The 15,166-nt window shown below is 46.6% G+C and overlaps 1 protein-coding gene across 1 annotated transcript in view; it reads right to left on the reverse strand.

Moving 5' to 3' along the window:
* RNF43 (ring finger protein 43) overlaps positions 1-13,587 on the reverse strand; it is a gene marked incomplete at both ends in the record, with an annotated part of 59,092 nt that extends 45,505 nt beyond the window's left edge. The window contains one exon of the mRNA XM_082493230.1: positions 13,351-13,587. Within this exon, the coding sequence (XP_082349356.1) occupies positions 13,351-13,587 (237 nt within the window). The remainder of the gene's footprint in view (positions 1-13,350) is intronic.
* Positions 13,588-15,166: the final 1,579 nt, after the last annotated feature.

The raw sequence follows: 15,166 nt of genomic DNA on the forward strand, positions 1-15,166 counted from the left end.
ATGAACAGAGGCCACCTGACGGGTTTGGTTCTGTGCAGACAGGAAGGAGGTGGTCTGCTTGACATCAAATGTCTGAGGAGACATACCACTTTGTCCATGAAGGTCTGGGGTTCGCTTGGGGGAAAAGAAGGGCTATTTTCTGGCTCCAGTGAAACTTAGATATGACCTCAGGAAAGCATATAAGAAACCTTATCTGGGAAGGGGGAATAAAGACCCTGAATGTTAGATCGTTAGCGGTGGGTCTTTCTCGCCCTCTGGCAGAACTTCTTGCCATCAGGATAGTCACATTTAAGAACATGGTTAGAATAATGAACAAGCTGCCACAGGCTCGTGTTATCACGCTGTCTGGACGGTGAGCCCCTGCTTGAGGTCACCACTCTTTTACCAAAGCTCCATAGAGAATTTTAGGACCGGGGGGTCAAAGAAAATTGTAAATCCCTCAGACGGACAGAAATAGTTGCTCAGGTATCTGCGCTGATGTAATCTGTACGTTAGTGCTCGTTAGTCCCACTGAGCAATCCAGAATCACTGAAACACAGGTCTATGGAGGGACGAAAGGTCTAAGATAAGAGAAGCTTCTTCTAATAGCTATGATCTATTATCAAAATCCTGAGGTAGGAGTTCAGAGGAGGGACTGGAGCAAACGTCTTGACTTCTGTGCGAGGCAGTCTAGGAGGATGGGCAAGCTTCTCTGGTAACTCCGGCTTTAGCGCTTCCTCAGCCTGTCCCAGCTGTACCGTAGTCTGCAGGATCACCACTAGTCTGTCTTGCCTTATCTTGCAGTAGGCTTTTGGGGGAAGAAGGGTTAGACAGGTATCAATGAGTCCTTCAGACTACAGAATCAAGGATGTGTTTACCAGGAATCCAAGAAACACACCGGCCCATAGGCAACGGAGCCAGTACTTGTTGGCACCTGAGGACCAGAAGTCCATTTTGCAAACCCCCCCTAGCTTCTGCAAACTGTCCCTTCGGATGTCATCCCACATTTCTACAAATGCCTGTCAGCTAAAACGGCTTTCTACCACTGACAGATTCAGCGTTCCCCATGCTGGGTCCCCACCAGGCCCACTGGATTCCCTGGCTCCACGGCTTCTGACAGAAAGGACGGGAGCTCAGAGTATCTTGTCTGACGTTACCTGAACGTGAAGACCTTAAAATGCAAACGGTATGGCTGGCAAGGGCACGAAACTGTTTTTGACTTAACACATCAACGGGTCTTCTTGGTGACCAAATACCTGATGTTTGCAGGTTACCACGATTCCCTCCCTAGACAAGGAGAGAGGTATATACGCCAACAGACCTGTAAAAAAATGTATGTTCTCTAATATGTAGAGAGGCTCTTATGTCAACCACACCAATATCTGACCGTTATTGAGATACAGGTGTTACAAAGAGAAGCTAACTCCCAAGAGAGTGTGCTCTACCCAAACACTCTGGTAGGTATCAAAGATGAAGGCTCTGTTGCCTACAATACACATGACGCGTTGGGAACGTGAGGAGGGACGAATACATGCAGTGCTATTAAGCAGTCTCCTGCCACATCGCTATCTTGTGACAGAGGTCCTTGAAAAGGTCAGGAAGCTGTAAAATCCAACGGTATACATCTCGTTCTTGCTCTCTAGCACTAGAGTGGGCACTGCGGCGTTGGCCCCAGCTGGGCTCCCAGTCTGTGCCCAAAAATAGAAGAAGAGGGGAGGACACAAACGGCAGAAAGAGGTGGAAGGAGTTAGACCCCTTGGTTATATCCTGAGATCTGGTGCACAAGAGCGGGATGTTGCAAAGTGCACTCGAAGTTTAGACATACAGGACTGGTAGTAGTTTTGTCACAGGTTCTGGAATTCAGCATTGGCTAACGCTGTTGGAGAGGAACGATATTCCTGACGAATGCACCCGATATTGGCGTCTTTCTGCCAGTACCAAAGACAGGATTCCTAAAGAACACGAGTTCTTCTGTGTGTTAAAGACACGGCGCATCCTACCAGTCTGTACCCTTGAAGGAAGCCTTCCATGAAGACAGTTACCTCTTTAGGAAGCCTGGACCTCTAAAGGCCCACTGGATGTACCAAGTCAGGAGTCACGAGGGAAACATCCAGTGTTGCCTACAGAACAATTCTTGCTATTCCTGAAAACTGCTTAGAGTTGGGACAATGTCATATTAGGAGAAATATACTCAATTGAGCACTTAATCAAATTACAGATGGAGAACACGCAAAAAGTAAATAAAATTCAGTAAAATAATTCAAGAAATATTACTTAGCCACCCTGCTAGAAGTTGGTTGCACAAACTCTGAACTTTGCGAAAACTGGAATATCCAAGCTGGGGTAGCATAATTCAGAAGGATAACGGTTGTCCATTCCGCACTGAAAAGCGCAGAACACTCAAAAAAAAAATAAAATTAAGAGGGTGTTAGGGATTTTTTAAACAAGATCCTAAGAAATCTTGAAGTCATCTTGGTACACCTGCCAGACAGGGAGATAGGCTCCAAAGGGGCACGAATGTGGGATGACCATCACGAAGAGGCCAAATGTAGCTCTGAAACTACAAAAGATGAGAATTAGTAGTGAAGGTTTTCAACCAAGAATTTCCACATCTCGTCCTATGTTCATGAGACACAACCAGCCTGGCCCTACCACGCAGGGGACCATCTGCCTCTGTTGCCACTAGGGTTGAAGTTACTGCGCTGTTTCTCAAGGAACACCAGGTTTCCTCCTCCATGGCTTTTGCATCTCAGGCTGGAAGTGCGCAGGGCATGGCTGGACAGGAAGATGGACAAGTAGAGTCAGAATGCACAGAGTCAAGTTAGCCATTCTGAGGAGCAGGCGTTGCTCAGAAAGAGAAGAATCTATAGCAAGATTTGGGTTGATATTTCATTAGATGAGTACTATTGCACTGAAGAACAGACAAAGGCAGGGAGCAGCCATGACTAAACTATAATGGTTATTATCCCATTGATAGAGCACAGGTGACGGGATCATGCAGATTGAGGGTGACGAGGGATAAAAATGGTACATCCAGGAAGATATGAAGGCCAAAGTGTCAACAGCGTCAAACGCTGGTTAACAGCACCGGTTGACAGCTACGTGTTGAGGAGATTTGCGATAACGGATCCCAAGGAACTGTACAGTGCCTTCTAAGTGAATGAATAGCTGAGCTCAAAGTCAGTAATGGATGGTGAAGGATGTACTTAGCACAGTTTTTCCACAGAGACTTGCCCAAACAGAGCCGAGGTGGACTGGAAGGGCTGGTGCTGAAGGTGGAGGGCCTAACGGCTGAAAAGGTGTTCTGTAGAAGGTGAGAATACAAGAATAGCAGTGTGGATTCGGACCAAAGGTCCATCTAGCCCATGAACTTTGCTTTGACAGTTGCCAACACTGGATTTCTGAAGGAGAAGGAAGAACGGGGACAAGCGTGTAGGGCTTCTCCCCAGGACGCTCTCCAAGCCTCCAACAATCTGCATTTTATAGACTTCCTGAGGCAAAACTGGGACTGGTTATATAATAGTCATCAATGAAGTCTTCTTCTGTTCATTAGTTCCAGTGTGTTTTGAACCCCTGTAAACTTTTAGCATCCATAGCACTTCCTGCAGTAAGGAATTGTACCGTGTACGAAGAACCAGGCTCCTGGTAGCTTCATGCGATGCCCCATTATTTTCATATTGAAAGAGACTAACAGTCAATCCCTACTCATGATTCTGAAGATCTTTTTCATATCACCCTTTGGCTGCCTCTTTTCCAGCCAGAAGTGTGTTAGTCCAGTTAGTTGTTCCTTCTATGAAACACATCTTATACTTCTTCTTATCCTCATGTTCTTCTCCAAACCTCTTCCAATACTGCTACATCTTTTCTAGAGGTCTGGGGAACAGAATTTCACACAGCATTCAACATGTGGCTGTATCCTGGATTTCTACAGGCGCTTAAGTATCATTAAGCACCAAGTGCTAAGCTGACACTTGTATGCAACAGTCTATTATATTCACAAGATACTGTTTCTAAGTGGTAACGGACAATTCAGACCCCATCACCTTAATGTAAAGAAATTACTGATTTCCCACATGCATCTCTTTACAGTATTTAGTCTCACAAGGTTCTTCTGCAGTCCTTCATAGCTGATCCTTGTCTTCATTACTTCAAATTAGTTAAGGTATTGGAAAGCTCTAAAACATCACCAAGCACTCAGTTTCCATGTGCTTAATCAACACACGGGACAGCACTGCTACCGGCACACGCACCTGCAGAACTACAACCATCGGCTTCTTCCACTGTGAAAATCTGCCAGTTATCCCTACCGTCTACTTCTTATCTTCCAATCACTATTTATCCAAGAGCCTCCTTCTTATTCCATGTCTTAGTTTCCCTAAAAGCCTTTGCTGAGGGAAGGCTCTGCAGGGACCTGTCCCACAGGCATTCCCCAGTCCTTGTTTTACGGAGAAAGCAACCACAAAAGACGGAGCAGCAATGGAGCATGAAGACATGGGCTGGCACTAACTCAGGCCACAACGAGGTGCAACTGTCAGAAATGGCATACGATGATTTCTCAACCAAGAAGCAAAAATTATTTTGACATAGGGATTGTAGGAGCTGCACGTTCTACAAGTCCATGGGGCTCGTCCATCACTCCAATCAGATGCCTGCATCTCTCATGGAGATAGGTAGTTTGTACAAAGCTTCTGGTACAGTCATCTTCCTCTTGAGAGACGGAATGGAGGTCGGAGGTACTCCGAAGGAGATCATGGAAAGACCACATGATCACAGAGAAGAACAGAGGAGAGCAAAGTGTTGGAGGCAAAGGATGCCAGGCAACAGCCTAAACCATTCTGTGCACCAGTAGTGATTAAAAAGACCACATACAGAAAAATAACAAGAATAAACACTGTTCTGAGCAAAAAGGAAGATGCAAATGATAAAAGATAAAAAAGAAAGAAACTTCAGAGAGTAGATGAGTACAAAAAATAGCTGAGTAGAACTCTACGACCTGAGGCGTCTTACACTTACATGAGACCAGATGAAATAGAGGGTAATGGGGAAGACAGAGACAATTTTGTGGCCCTAGGGAAATGTTTGGACAGAAGCCTCTGGCGGTGACATTCAGGGACACGCGCGCACCCTCAGCACGGCTGCAAATGAGGACTACCATTCAAATACGACATTTATGGAACAAAGGAATAACTGAGGTACAGCACAAGTGGAAGAGGGGGGAACTCTTTCTTAATCTCTTCAGGGTCTTTGTGAGGTTCCACTTATTCTGGCATAAAACTGCCTTAGGAAATAAAAGTTACTGAGATAAATTTGCAAGTAACATGATTCAAGGCTGAAGCGGTAACAGATAAACACGTACGTCAGCTCTCTTACTACTTCAAAACATGGTCAACACAGGGGTTCTGAAGTTGTATTTCTGCACTGGATGGTGGTCTACAGAGATTAACGTGCTTAAGCGTTAACCTCTGATTCAAACTGACCTCCACAGGAAGTCACAGGACTCGTAGCAACACACTCTTTCTTATTTGACTTTCATATCCTTAGAGATGTTCCCCATAGTTAAACAACCTGGAAGCAACATTTTTGTGCAGGATCTGGCACAAAATTCAACTAATGAAAGAACCAATGCTCTCCGTTCCCTACCTAGATCTCCTCAAGTTGTCTCTTCTGCTCTACCATGTGGCGATCGCCCCAAACCCTGTTTCAGACAGCGTCTTCACTGCCCCTGCCCTGCTCTATTACTGGGCTTTTTGGCTTTTGTTAGGGAAACCGCTTCAAGTCTATAATCGGACTGAAGTGCTATTCATTTTTCGTACGTGGGTCCAATTCAATCCCAATGTCTTTCCCTCCGCGTTTCTGCAGTGTACGTATCGTATCCCTTCCGCAGCGACGCGCCGGCAGTCTCGAGCAAAGCCACCCAGCTGAACAAAGACCCCACGGAACAAGAGCTGAAGCGCTTCAGAAGTAGGAAGTCTAAACTCTATTCTTTCACCTAATTTTGATGTAGAATTCACACACCTTTTGTCCAAACAATAGCAAATTCAATCCCCAAACTGCTTTACTTACGTTCAAAATTAACATGTCCTAACTGGACTTGGAAGAAAACTTATAATTTGTTTTATAGAGTTTATGGCCAGAGGAGTTAATTCAGCTGCTTAGTGGGAATTTCTGTACGTGACAATCCATCACATCTCTGCCACTACCCCGATACTACGCGCAGCAATAGGCGTTAGATTAACCCATTTGATCACTGGAGACCAAGTTACTGAGATGGAGAACAAAAGAGAGATCAAAGGGCCACTAATGCCCTTAAGTAGCCCCTTTAGGGTCAGGGAAGTGCCAAGGTGAGACTCCATCCGTTGATCTAGGCAGATGATTCATGTCTCAAGCTGCAGAGGAAGAGGATACACACCCAAAATTTCAGATAATTTGAACAGGGTGGCTGCAGGGGGGAAGAGAGTCTTCCACTTAAACCTGGCGATCTGTTCCATCTTGCGCATGGGAGCAACCATACAGCCTAAGCACATTCAAAACAATATTCTACTGCCTTTGACCACTGACCTGTATGTTTTAGCGCCTTCTTTCGAGGTAAAAGCTAATCCCTGACGCTCCTCAAAAAAAAAAAAAAAAAAAAAAAAAGGTGAAAAGGTCCCAAGACAACTCTTGGCCAACTCCCGCCTGACCCGTGCTGGCAGCAAGCCCGAAGCTGCGAAGCATGAGATGTGATTACGATTCCTTAATGCAGACCGAAAGTTTTATGGGCAAATGGAAGGCAGAACGACGCTTCCCGTTCTTTACAGGCGGTGAAGTAAGGGGATGTTAAAATAACATAAATAAAAAATCACAGAACTCAAAAGACTGAAGAGACCACCGTGACCACCCGTGCCACTTACGCCTACGTTATACCCTGTCCTCCTGTTGATATCTCAAGACCTAGAATGGAGGGAAGCCCAAAAATGTGATAAAATATGAACGTGCGTTGCTCGAGTGCGCTCTGCACCCCTGTGCTGAGGTTCGGCTTACAACCCTGCTTCGTTTATAAACCAAAATTTCATAGATTGGACTCTTGGCATCCCCCCCCAACACAGGTTTTTATGATACTGAAGACAGAGAGACCTGAAGATCAAACTTACACTGCACATTTGCCATTGCGCTTATTTGTTACCTTTTTTTTTTTTTTTTCTCTTAGGTTAAAACTTGCTTGTTTTCAGACTAAGACTTTTGGGGAAAGTCCACCGGAAACTTTTAGGCACGTTGGAGAGCTCTACGCACAGAAAAATACGGAGATATAATACATAAAAATGCACGTCGATTTTTGTCCAGAATGAAGTCTAATACAACAGAGCTCTCTTTGATCGTACAAAGTCTGTGACTTTTGTATTACTTTGACAATTCCGAAAGTTTCCATTTCAAAATAATGACTTCGCACGCCTGCCATAACCTGTAGGAAACGCCGACCAAACCTTTAGTTTTACGGAGGCACGGAGCAAAAAGCAATTTCTCTAAGGGTTCAGAAACCGTTTCCCCCCCTACACCCCCCAAAATCCAGCCTGGCTACAGCCAACAGGAACGCCTGAGGCCCGTTTCCCTTCTCCTGAAATCTCCCCCCTCTGCCAGCTTATCTTTGGGAAATGTCCACTTGCTCCTTGGATGTACTCCAGGACGGGCGTGCGTGGCCAGAAGTCCTCTGTTGACTGTGGCTCGCTCCAGCCCTGTTGATTTAGCCTTCTGACCACGTATCTTTGCTCTGCTGCGGTTGGGTTTGTTTCTCCTGTTTACGCCTGCCCCATGTAATTACCGGGGCCTCCAGATCCGCGACCTCTTTAGTACTGAAAATCCTCGCGTCTACGCGTCTACGCCTACACGTGTCATAAATAATTCTCCCGGGACACCGACCAGCACCAGATGGTGCACTGGGGAGCTGGAATATTTAGGTTTAAAGTCCTTCAAGCTCCTTCTTAAATGGAGAACAGTTTCTCGCCACGCGTTTTCTGGATCAGGAAAGGAGAAGACACACCATGCAAAGCTCCAGCTCAGCCTCTGCATACGCTCAAGAGAGGGGTGGACCTCCAGAAACAGCCTCTAAGCTCAGCGCTTTCTAGAGCCAACTCTGGCTGAGAGACCCTCCTCCGCGTCCGGATTTTCATGGCTCATCTTTCCGATAGCCTTAAACGCTACTCTAACACCGCACTAACCTACACCGCGGGTTACACTACACACTCTGCCCATCCTACACTAATGCTCTACGTCCCGTTTTTAAAAGATCTGTTTGGCCCCAATGGTCTCTTGAGCACTGCCGATGCATTCGAATTGGGTTACTACGGCCTTTTTGATCGGATGCTTGGTATGCTTCCCAAGAGTGCTTTTATATTCCTGAGTAGCATCTATGTCGCATCTAAAGATACTTTTTTTAAGCTGCGAGAGCCATTTGGCTCACCGTTTCTCTTTAGAGCAAGTTCCCCTTCTAAAGGTCAGTGGCAGAGTTCCACTTTTTGGTACTCAGGCAACGAATTTTATTACGCTGCCGTCAATACAAGTGGCTCAATTATTGCCAGCTTTTGAGCCAGTTCTGGCACATTACTTAACACTAAGTCAAGAATATCTTTCTGTGTACTCTCGTACTAGCTGTTCCAAGAGGCAGAAATTGCTTCTTTGAACTTACTCTTATTGTGCTATCTGACCGGTTTATTCACAGGTAATTTAAGTCTCCATTATCATTTGGTTAGACTTTCCCACTTCTTTGATCTCTGTCAACATTATGCACTCAACATCCTCTTGTTGATCCAGGAGCTAGTAGTATAGAAGACTACTAATATATTTACTTTCTTAGGGGTTGGGAGCGTAACCCTCTATAAGCAGTTAAGTAGGTGATTATAATTCTCCAATGGCGCTCTGCATTGCAACATTGGAAACCCTCTCCATCTCCAGGATGATCATGTTGGGTTCCCCGTGGCAATTTCAAGGGTTAATGGTCATTGCTGTCACAAACACGCACCACGCTCCTTTTCTGAATATATCTGTGTTTGATTTTCAGCTTCTGACTTGAACGCGCCACCTAAAAAAAGGATGATTCGGGATCCGCCTCTAATTCTCACTCGTTCCACCCGAAATAGGAGATTGACGTTTTTTTAATAATTTATTTCTTTGGGGGAGAGGAAAGAGGATAATCCTTGCTTTTGGGGTTCTGAGCCTTTAGGCTCCGTTGTTCTCCGTTCTCCAGGTTTTCTCCTGCAGTCGTAAGTGAGAACAACGTGCTCAGTGGGTAAGTGAAAGTTGACTTTCTCCTACAATCACCTAACTATGCAACTACTGAGATTATCCGGGAATGAAACGAAGTATTGTGAGACTTGCGATAAAATAATGCACACGGGGAAAACCGATTACATACTTCTGCCTGCTAAATAAGACGACTGTTCCACTGTTCTACATATCAACATGGGTTTTCTACATGGAGGCATGTAAAGCGATTGCCGATTGATGACTGCTTTGCCGTCTCTACAGTAAATACAGGAGTTCGAGTTTATCTGTTTCTTTTTAAATATCATTGCTTGGGACTTTTCTCAAACTTTTAACATTATTTCCAAAATAGTCACCCCAGGACTAGAGACTGTAACAGCCCCAGCCACACCACACGTACTGATGGCGTCATCCTTTCCCTTGGATACGAGATCAGGGTTAAATACACTCAAATAAAAAGATAGTAATGCTCAGTTTTAACTACGTATGCTTGTAGATATGTTTTGGTAAAAAAAAAAAAAAAAAAATTAAGTGCTGAACTGTTTCTCAAATAAAAAGTTTTTTTATTCCACAAGTAGATTTGCATGTGAATTCTGCTGTAATTCAGTTTGGAAAAATCTTAAATTTCCTTCTCTCAAGTCTCTACAGTGGCTCTCTCCTTTCCTTTCCCAAACATTCCTTATTTCCCTATCTATCTTCAAACCAACACCATCAACCCTCTCCAGTAGCAAGTGGAGACTGAGGCACGGGCAAGAAGGAAACCAAGATTTATTCCTCAAAGGTCACCAAAAATATCAAAAGCGGAGGCTGTGAAAACTGCATTAGCGATCATATTAGGAGTTGACCTGCAAACACCTACGGGCACTGCAGTTCGGAGGGCGCGTTGAACCCTTAGCTGCTGACGGATCGCCCGTTATCAGGAAGATCCAAATACGTTCTCTCCAACCGACTTGTCTAAAAGATTTGGTTCTGCCATCTTTAATACAGGGCCATTTTCTGCCTTCCCTGAGACATCCAGGCTACAGCAGTAAGCTCAACAGAGATCTAGACTTCCACCCATTTGGAAACTGCAAACTAGTTGACAACACTACTTCTCCCCTGTTAAGCAACAGTCAGAGCGTGTGCTATCCGAACAAGCTCGAGCTCTGCACGAGCTTGAAGATGATGTCTGTAAGAAGTCTAAGGTGTTGGTTTTTTTGACCTACAAAGTCTTAAGTGGCTCTGCCCGCTTGAGAAATTCCTCTCCCTTTGCATCATACTGCACGGCGCGGAGTGCCAGCGGTAACGCTGCCCGCGTTATACTGAAAGGGACGCGGACGGCAGGCAGGTCCTGCGCAGCTGCCCGGCACCGACCCGCTCCCCCACCACCGGTCAGGGACCCGCAAAACTGAACATCCAGAGACTTCCCAGAAGAACCGGTCGCAGGGGAAAGGGGTGCGAGGAGGAATTCGACACTGGGGTTATTTTATTATAGGTAAAGAAGATGTTTTTAAAGTTAGCTTCTAAGAACGTAACACACCGTGGTCAAAGTCCATTTCTGTAGATGATCCAAGAGAACACGGCAGGGAGAAACGCAACCGAGAAAACGGTCCGGTAGAAGTACAGTTGGTGAGGCTCCATCACTTACGTGCAGGATTTGCTATATTACATTATGAATGCATTTCTAAAAATATATTGACCGGAACACTATGAAGATAATTATAAGTTAAAGAGAACTTTACTTGAACACAGGGCTACCTCGGCACCACTTCTCCTTAAGGAATCTCACTATACCCCCGAGCCCAGAGGGCACTGCTTTGGAAAGAGGACTGGGCCATCCACTCTTCTCTTCCGAGCGAAGCTCCGCGGTTCGCGTTCTCCTGCGAGGGGCGGGAGGGCATCTCACAGGGTCTGACACAACCAAGCAGACCCATCCCCAAACGGTGTGAAAACTAAGACTTCTTAACTCATTAACTGTACAGATAATCCCGTTGCGTGCCTAAACGACATATAAAGGACCAATTGTGCAGGTACATGTGCACAGGCTGAAGTTTATTTAAAGAAGAGTTCCAATGACATCAAAGTTAAGCACGTGACCTCATGTTTTTGCAAGATTGGGATGTTGATAACCACAGGTAAAACGAGATGTCCCAATACGGCCTAATTCAGGCGTTATTTAATATCTGACTATACAGATGCGAACTAAAAATAGTTCCTCCCATTAATTTCTTCCTTATTTTGTGCCTTAAGAGCTGCAGCTCCGTTCCCCATTTCGCCCTTCCAGAGGCAGGATCCCGCCGCAGGATCAGGACCCGAACACACTGAAATGGCATTTTGTATTGCGAGTTTTGGTATGTAGCGGCAGAATTAGAAACTACACCGTAAGACACACACGAGAGGTCACAGGTACACCTGACTGAGCTTTCCCAGAGCACGGCGCCTGGCACCGGGCAAACATCCCGCTGCGGGAGGCACAGCCTCACCCCCCCACCCCCCCAACCCCAACATTGCCACCCGAAACCAGACCCGGATGATTTGCCGCAGGGGAGCCAGTGGGACAGGCGATAGGAACGCTCACCTGCGCGCACGCGGTGGCGGAATCGAGGCCTAAAGACGTATACAGTGCGGGTCAGCATCCGCGTACGCGAACTCAACAGATTAGAGGAGCGTTTCCCCGACCCTCTGCACTTTGAGGATGATTTTGAAAGGCTGAAGTCCATTTGTAAATCTGACGCTATTCCCGGCTGAGTATTCCAAACGCCTCGTCCGTGCTGCCGCCGCGGCGGCGGGCGATACAAAAATCCCGCTTGGTATGACTGCATTTGGTTAAAAACCGTCCCCACATCCCGCAACAGAGGTTATCATCTTCTCATTTCGAAAAGGTCCACGCTCTCTACTTTGTGCTCAGTTGCAACACCACTGTAGTTTTTGTAAGGAATAAATATTGACTTTCCTGGACATTGCCTCACGACAGAACAGGACCTTGAGTACATTTGCCTAAGATATTTTTTTAGCCCGGGAATATAATTTTCTAGCATAGCTTTCGTTCCGAGTAGTTCAAAAGGCGTGGAAAAACGGGCTTTGCGAATGTCGCAAAATGCCCATTTTCATTTTCAGACAGGTGACCGTGTTCCAAAGCTGGCTAAACCGTATTACTTTTCTTATAAGACTGTATGAAATTTATTACTTTAATTTAAATTTCCAAGCTGCAAATTTAATTAAGATTACAACATACCACGTTTGGGAAGTCAAGACTGGAAAAAAGCCCTGCAACAATTAAGATTTAATATTAACGCAGGCTATTTTGTCTCTTTTTTTGTTTTGTTTTGTGTTCAAGAATAAAGCACACGACTGCCAAGCAAATTACCAACAGAAACGAGAGAGAACACGCCAGGTCTCAAGAAACTGAGCTCAAAACTTCGCATACGCAGGAGAGAGCGGTCTGTTCACCGAGGAGCTCAGCTCTGCCCCTCAGCAGCATCTGCACCTCACGGCGAGATGTTAGGATGCCCTCTCCTTTAGTAAAGGTCAGAAACCAGCACTAATTTCACTTCTAAAAATACACGGCGGTGACACCACAGGACCCACGGTATGGGTAAAATTCAGCTTTCAGGTACAGGCGATACACACGCCAACAACCAGCAGGGCCGGGCGTTCCGGTGGGCGAAGTCTGGCTGTGTATTTTAGCTGCAACAGAACCCCAGCGATCAGCAGCAGCGTGCAGAAAACCTTCTCGATTTCACGCAAAAAAAAAAAAAAAAAAACACCAAACCAAACCCCAAACTCATGTTTTCTGTCAGACGTTTAGTGCCCCAACACGCGACTCAACCCGCTCGGCTTTATAATGCCAACTCAGATCGACCGACCACCTCCAAAATTCATCATCAGCACGAGCAGGGCTACAGATCGCCACCGCGTGAAGAATCAACCATTTGCGCCACCCCTTCTGCCCCAAAAGGGTGCGCGGGGCTGGGGAGCAGGGACACAAAGGGACAAACCACACGGGTGGACAGCTCACGTGCCAACCGCCTCGCTGCCGCGGTCCTAAACCCGCAGTCGGGAAATAAAGCCAAACGCACAGCACGGGGAGAAAAGGGGGGAAAGCGTCGGAGCAGGAGGTCGGGTAGACGGAGCGGGACAAAGCAAAGCCGCTCTTACCTGCAGCAGTTTTCCTTCGGCTGGCGTCACCTCAGCGACGTTCGCGAACTCCCCTTCCAGTATGATGGGCTCCACTTTCAGGGGGATGACCCGAATGATGGCTTTCTGCGCCGCCGACCTCTCCGACTCGACCGCCGCCGCCAGCGCCAGCTCTGTGTGGCCCAGTCCTGCCTGCAGGGTCGCCATGAGCAGCCAAGGCCAGAGGACAGCCAGCTGCAGCTGGGGGCCAGCACTCATGCTACCAGCTGCAGCAGCGGGCTCCGGCCACACATACCGCTCCGGAACGCGTCCTCACCCCGCGGCGGGCTCCAGCCGTCGGCAAAGCTCGTGGGGGTTTCCGAGCGCGCGGTCCCAGCGACGGGGAAGGCGGGAGGGAGAGAGGAGAGAGGGGTTCGGTCGCCGCCAGCGCTGCTCACCGGGCAACTCCTCCGGTTCTCGCCATCGGCGTTTCGCTTCCTTGGTGCCACGTGCTCAAGGGCCGCCGGGAGCTCAAAGGCATATTTTAAACAAACAAACGCGCAAAAAAAAAAAAAAAAAAAAAAAAAGATATCCTAAATGACGAGTCCCTCCTCCAGCAGATAAATCCGGAAAGATCGGCGAAACAGGTTGCGAGCAAGAGAGCAGTTCAGATATACAGGAACACCGGGGAGCGCTCGGAACTCGTCAGTCCCACAGAGATGAGGCCCGGGGAGATCTCCCCGCAGACGCGGTGTCCTCCTGACTCCTGCACGAGAGTTAGGGAGATCCACAGGTTCAAAACATCCATCTCAAACACCCTTGAGAGACACCTCACCTTCCTGCCAGCGTTTCCCACAACATAAGCGCAAACTTTTCACCTGGAATGTTATCTGCGATTATCGGTGTCCTCAGGAATTACGCAGGAGGCGTTTCTTGAATTTACGGTGAAAAGAAAGTTTGCTGCCGTACCGCGCTCTGGCGAATCGAGTTGATCCCTTCCATCCTTCTCGTGCCACAAGTGCTTCATTCAAGTTTGGGGATCAGCTTTACTTTTCTCCCAGCAATCCACGTTCAGAGTCTGACTCCGGGTGCAGTCCTGCAGGTTAATTAATAAAGCGCGGAGCTTCTCTTCATAGTTTCAAATTCCCAGGAAACAAAAAGGCCCCCAAACACTTTAAAAGCTTTAGATACCAAGCCAAACAGGTACCAGGCAAAAAGTTACAGCATATCTGGTTTCTCTCGCACTATTTCTGTGCACGCCTGAGTTCCGGTATGACCACTTCCAAGCACACATTAAGAAGATCCCGACTAAAGGCCCCACAAAATAAAATATAAAGTTCCATGGTCTGCCCAAAGGTCACATGAAACGTATCCAGGAGTCTTCATAACTGGGAGAATTCAAACAGAGGATATTTTCAATTAAAGCCCAAGTTACAGCGATCACACAGCTATGAAGAGAAAAAGCGATTTTAAAAAAAAAAAAAAAAAAAAAAAAAGAAAAGAAAAAAAGATATGCAAACCTGTTCGGCAGTGTGCGTGCTGGAGTCCGCGGGGGCCGGGACGGATGGAAACGTTGCCGTAAATCCTACGCGAAAGTTACTTCCAGTAGCTTAAGAAAACTGTGTGGGTCTGATGATGTTTGGCTTTGGTCTTTTAAAAAAAAAATAAAAAATAAAAAAAAATACAGAATTGGTATTTATAATAATAATAATAAAAAAATACTTTAAAAAAAGGGAAAGAACTCCCTCTCGCACACAGGCGGCGGGCAGGTAGGTGCGAGCGCAGCTCCGCAGCCCGAAAGAGAACCCAGCGAGATCAAAGGGAGAAAATGACCGCAGCCCGAGAGCCGCCGGGGCGG

The sequence above is a fragment of the Vanellus vanellus genome, assembly GCF_965231255.1.
Source record: "Vanellus vanellus genome assembly, chromosome: 19".
Taxonomy (NCBI): Eukaryota; Metazoa; Chordata; class Aves; order Charadriiformes; family Charadriidae; genus Vanellus; species Vanellus vanellus.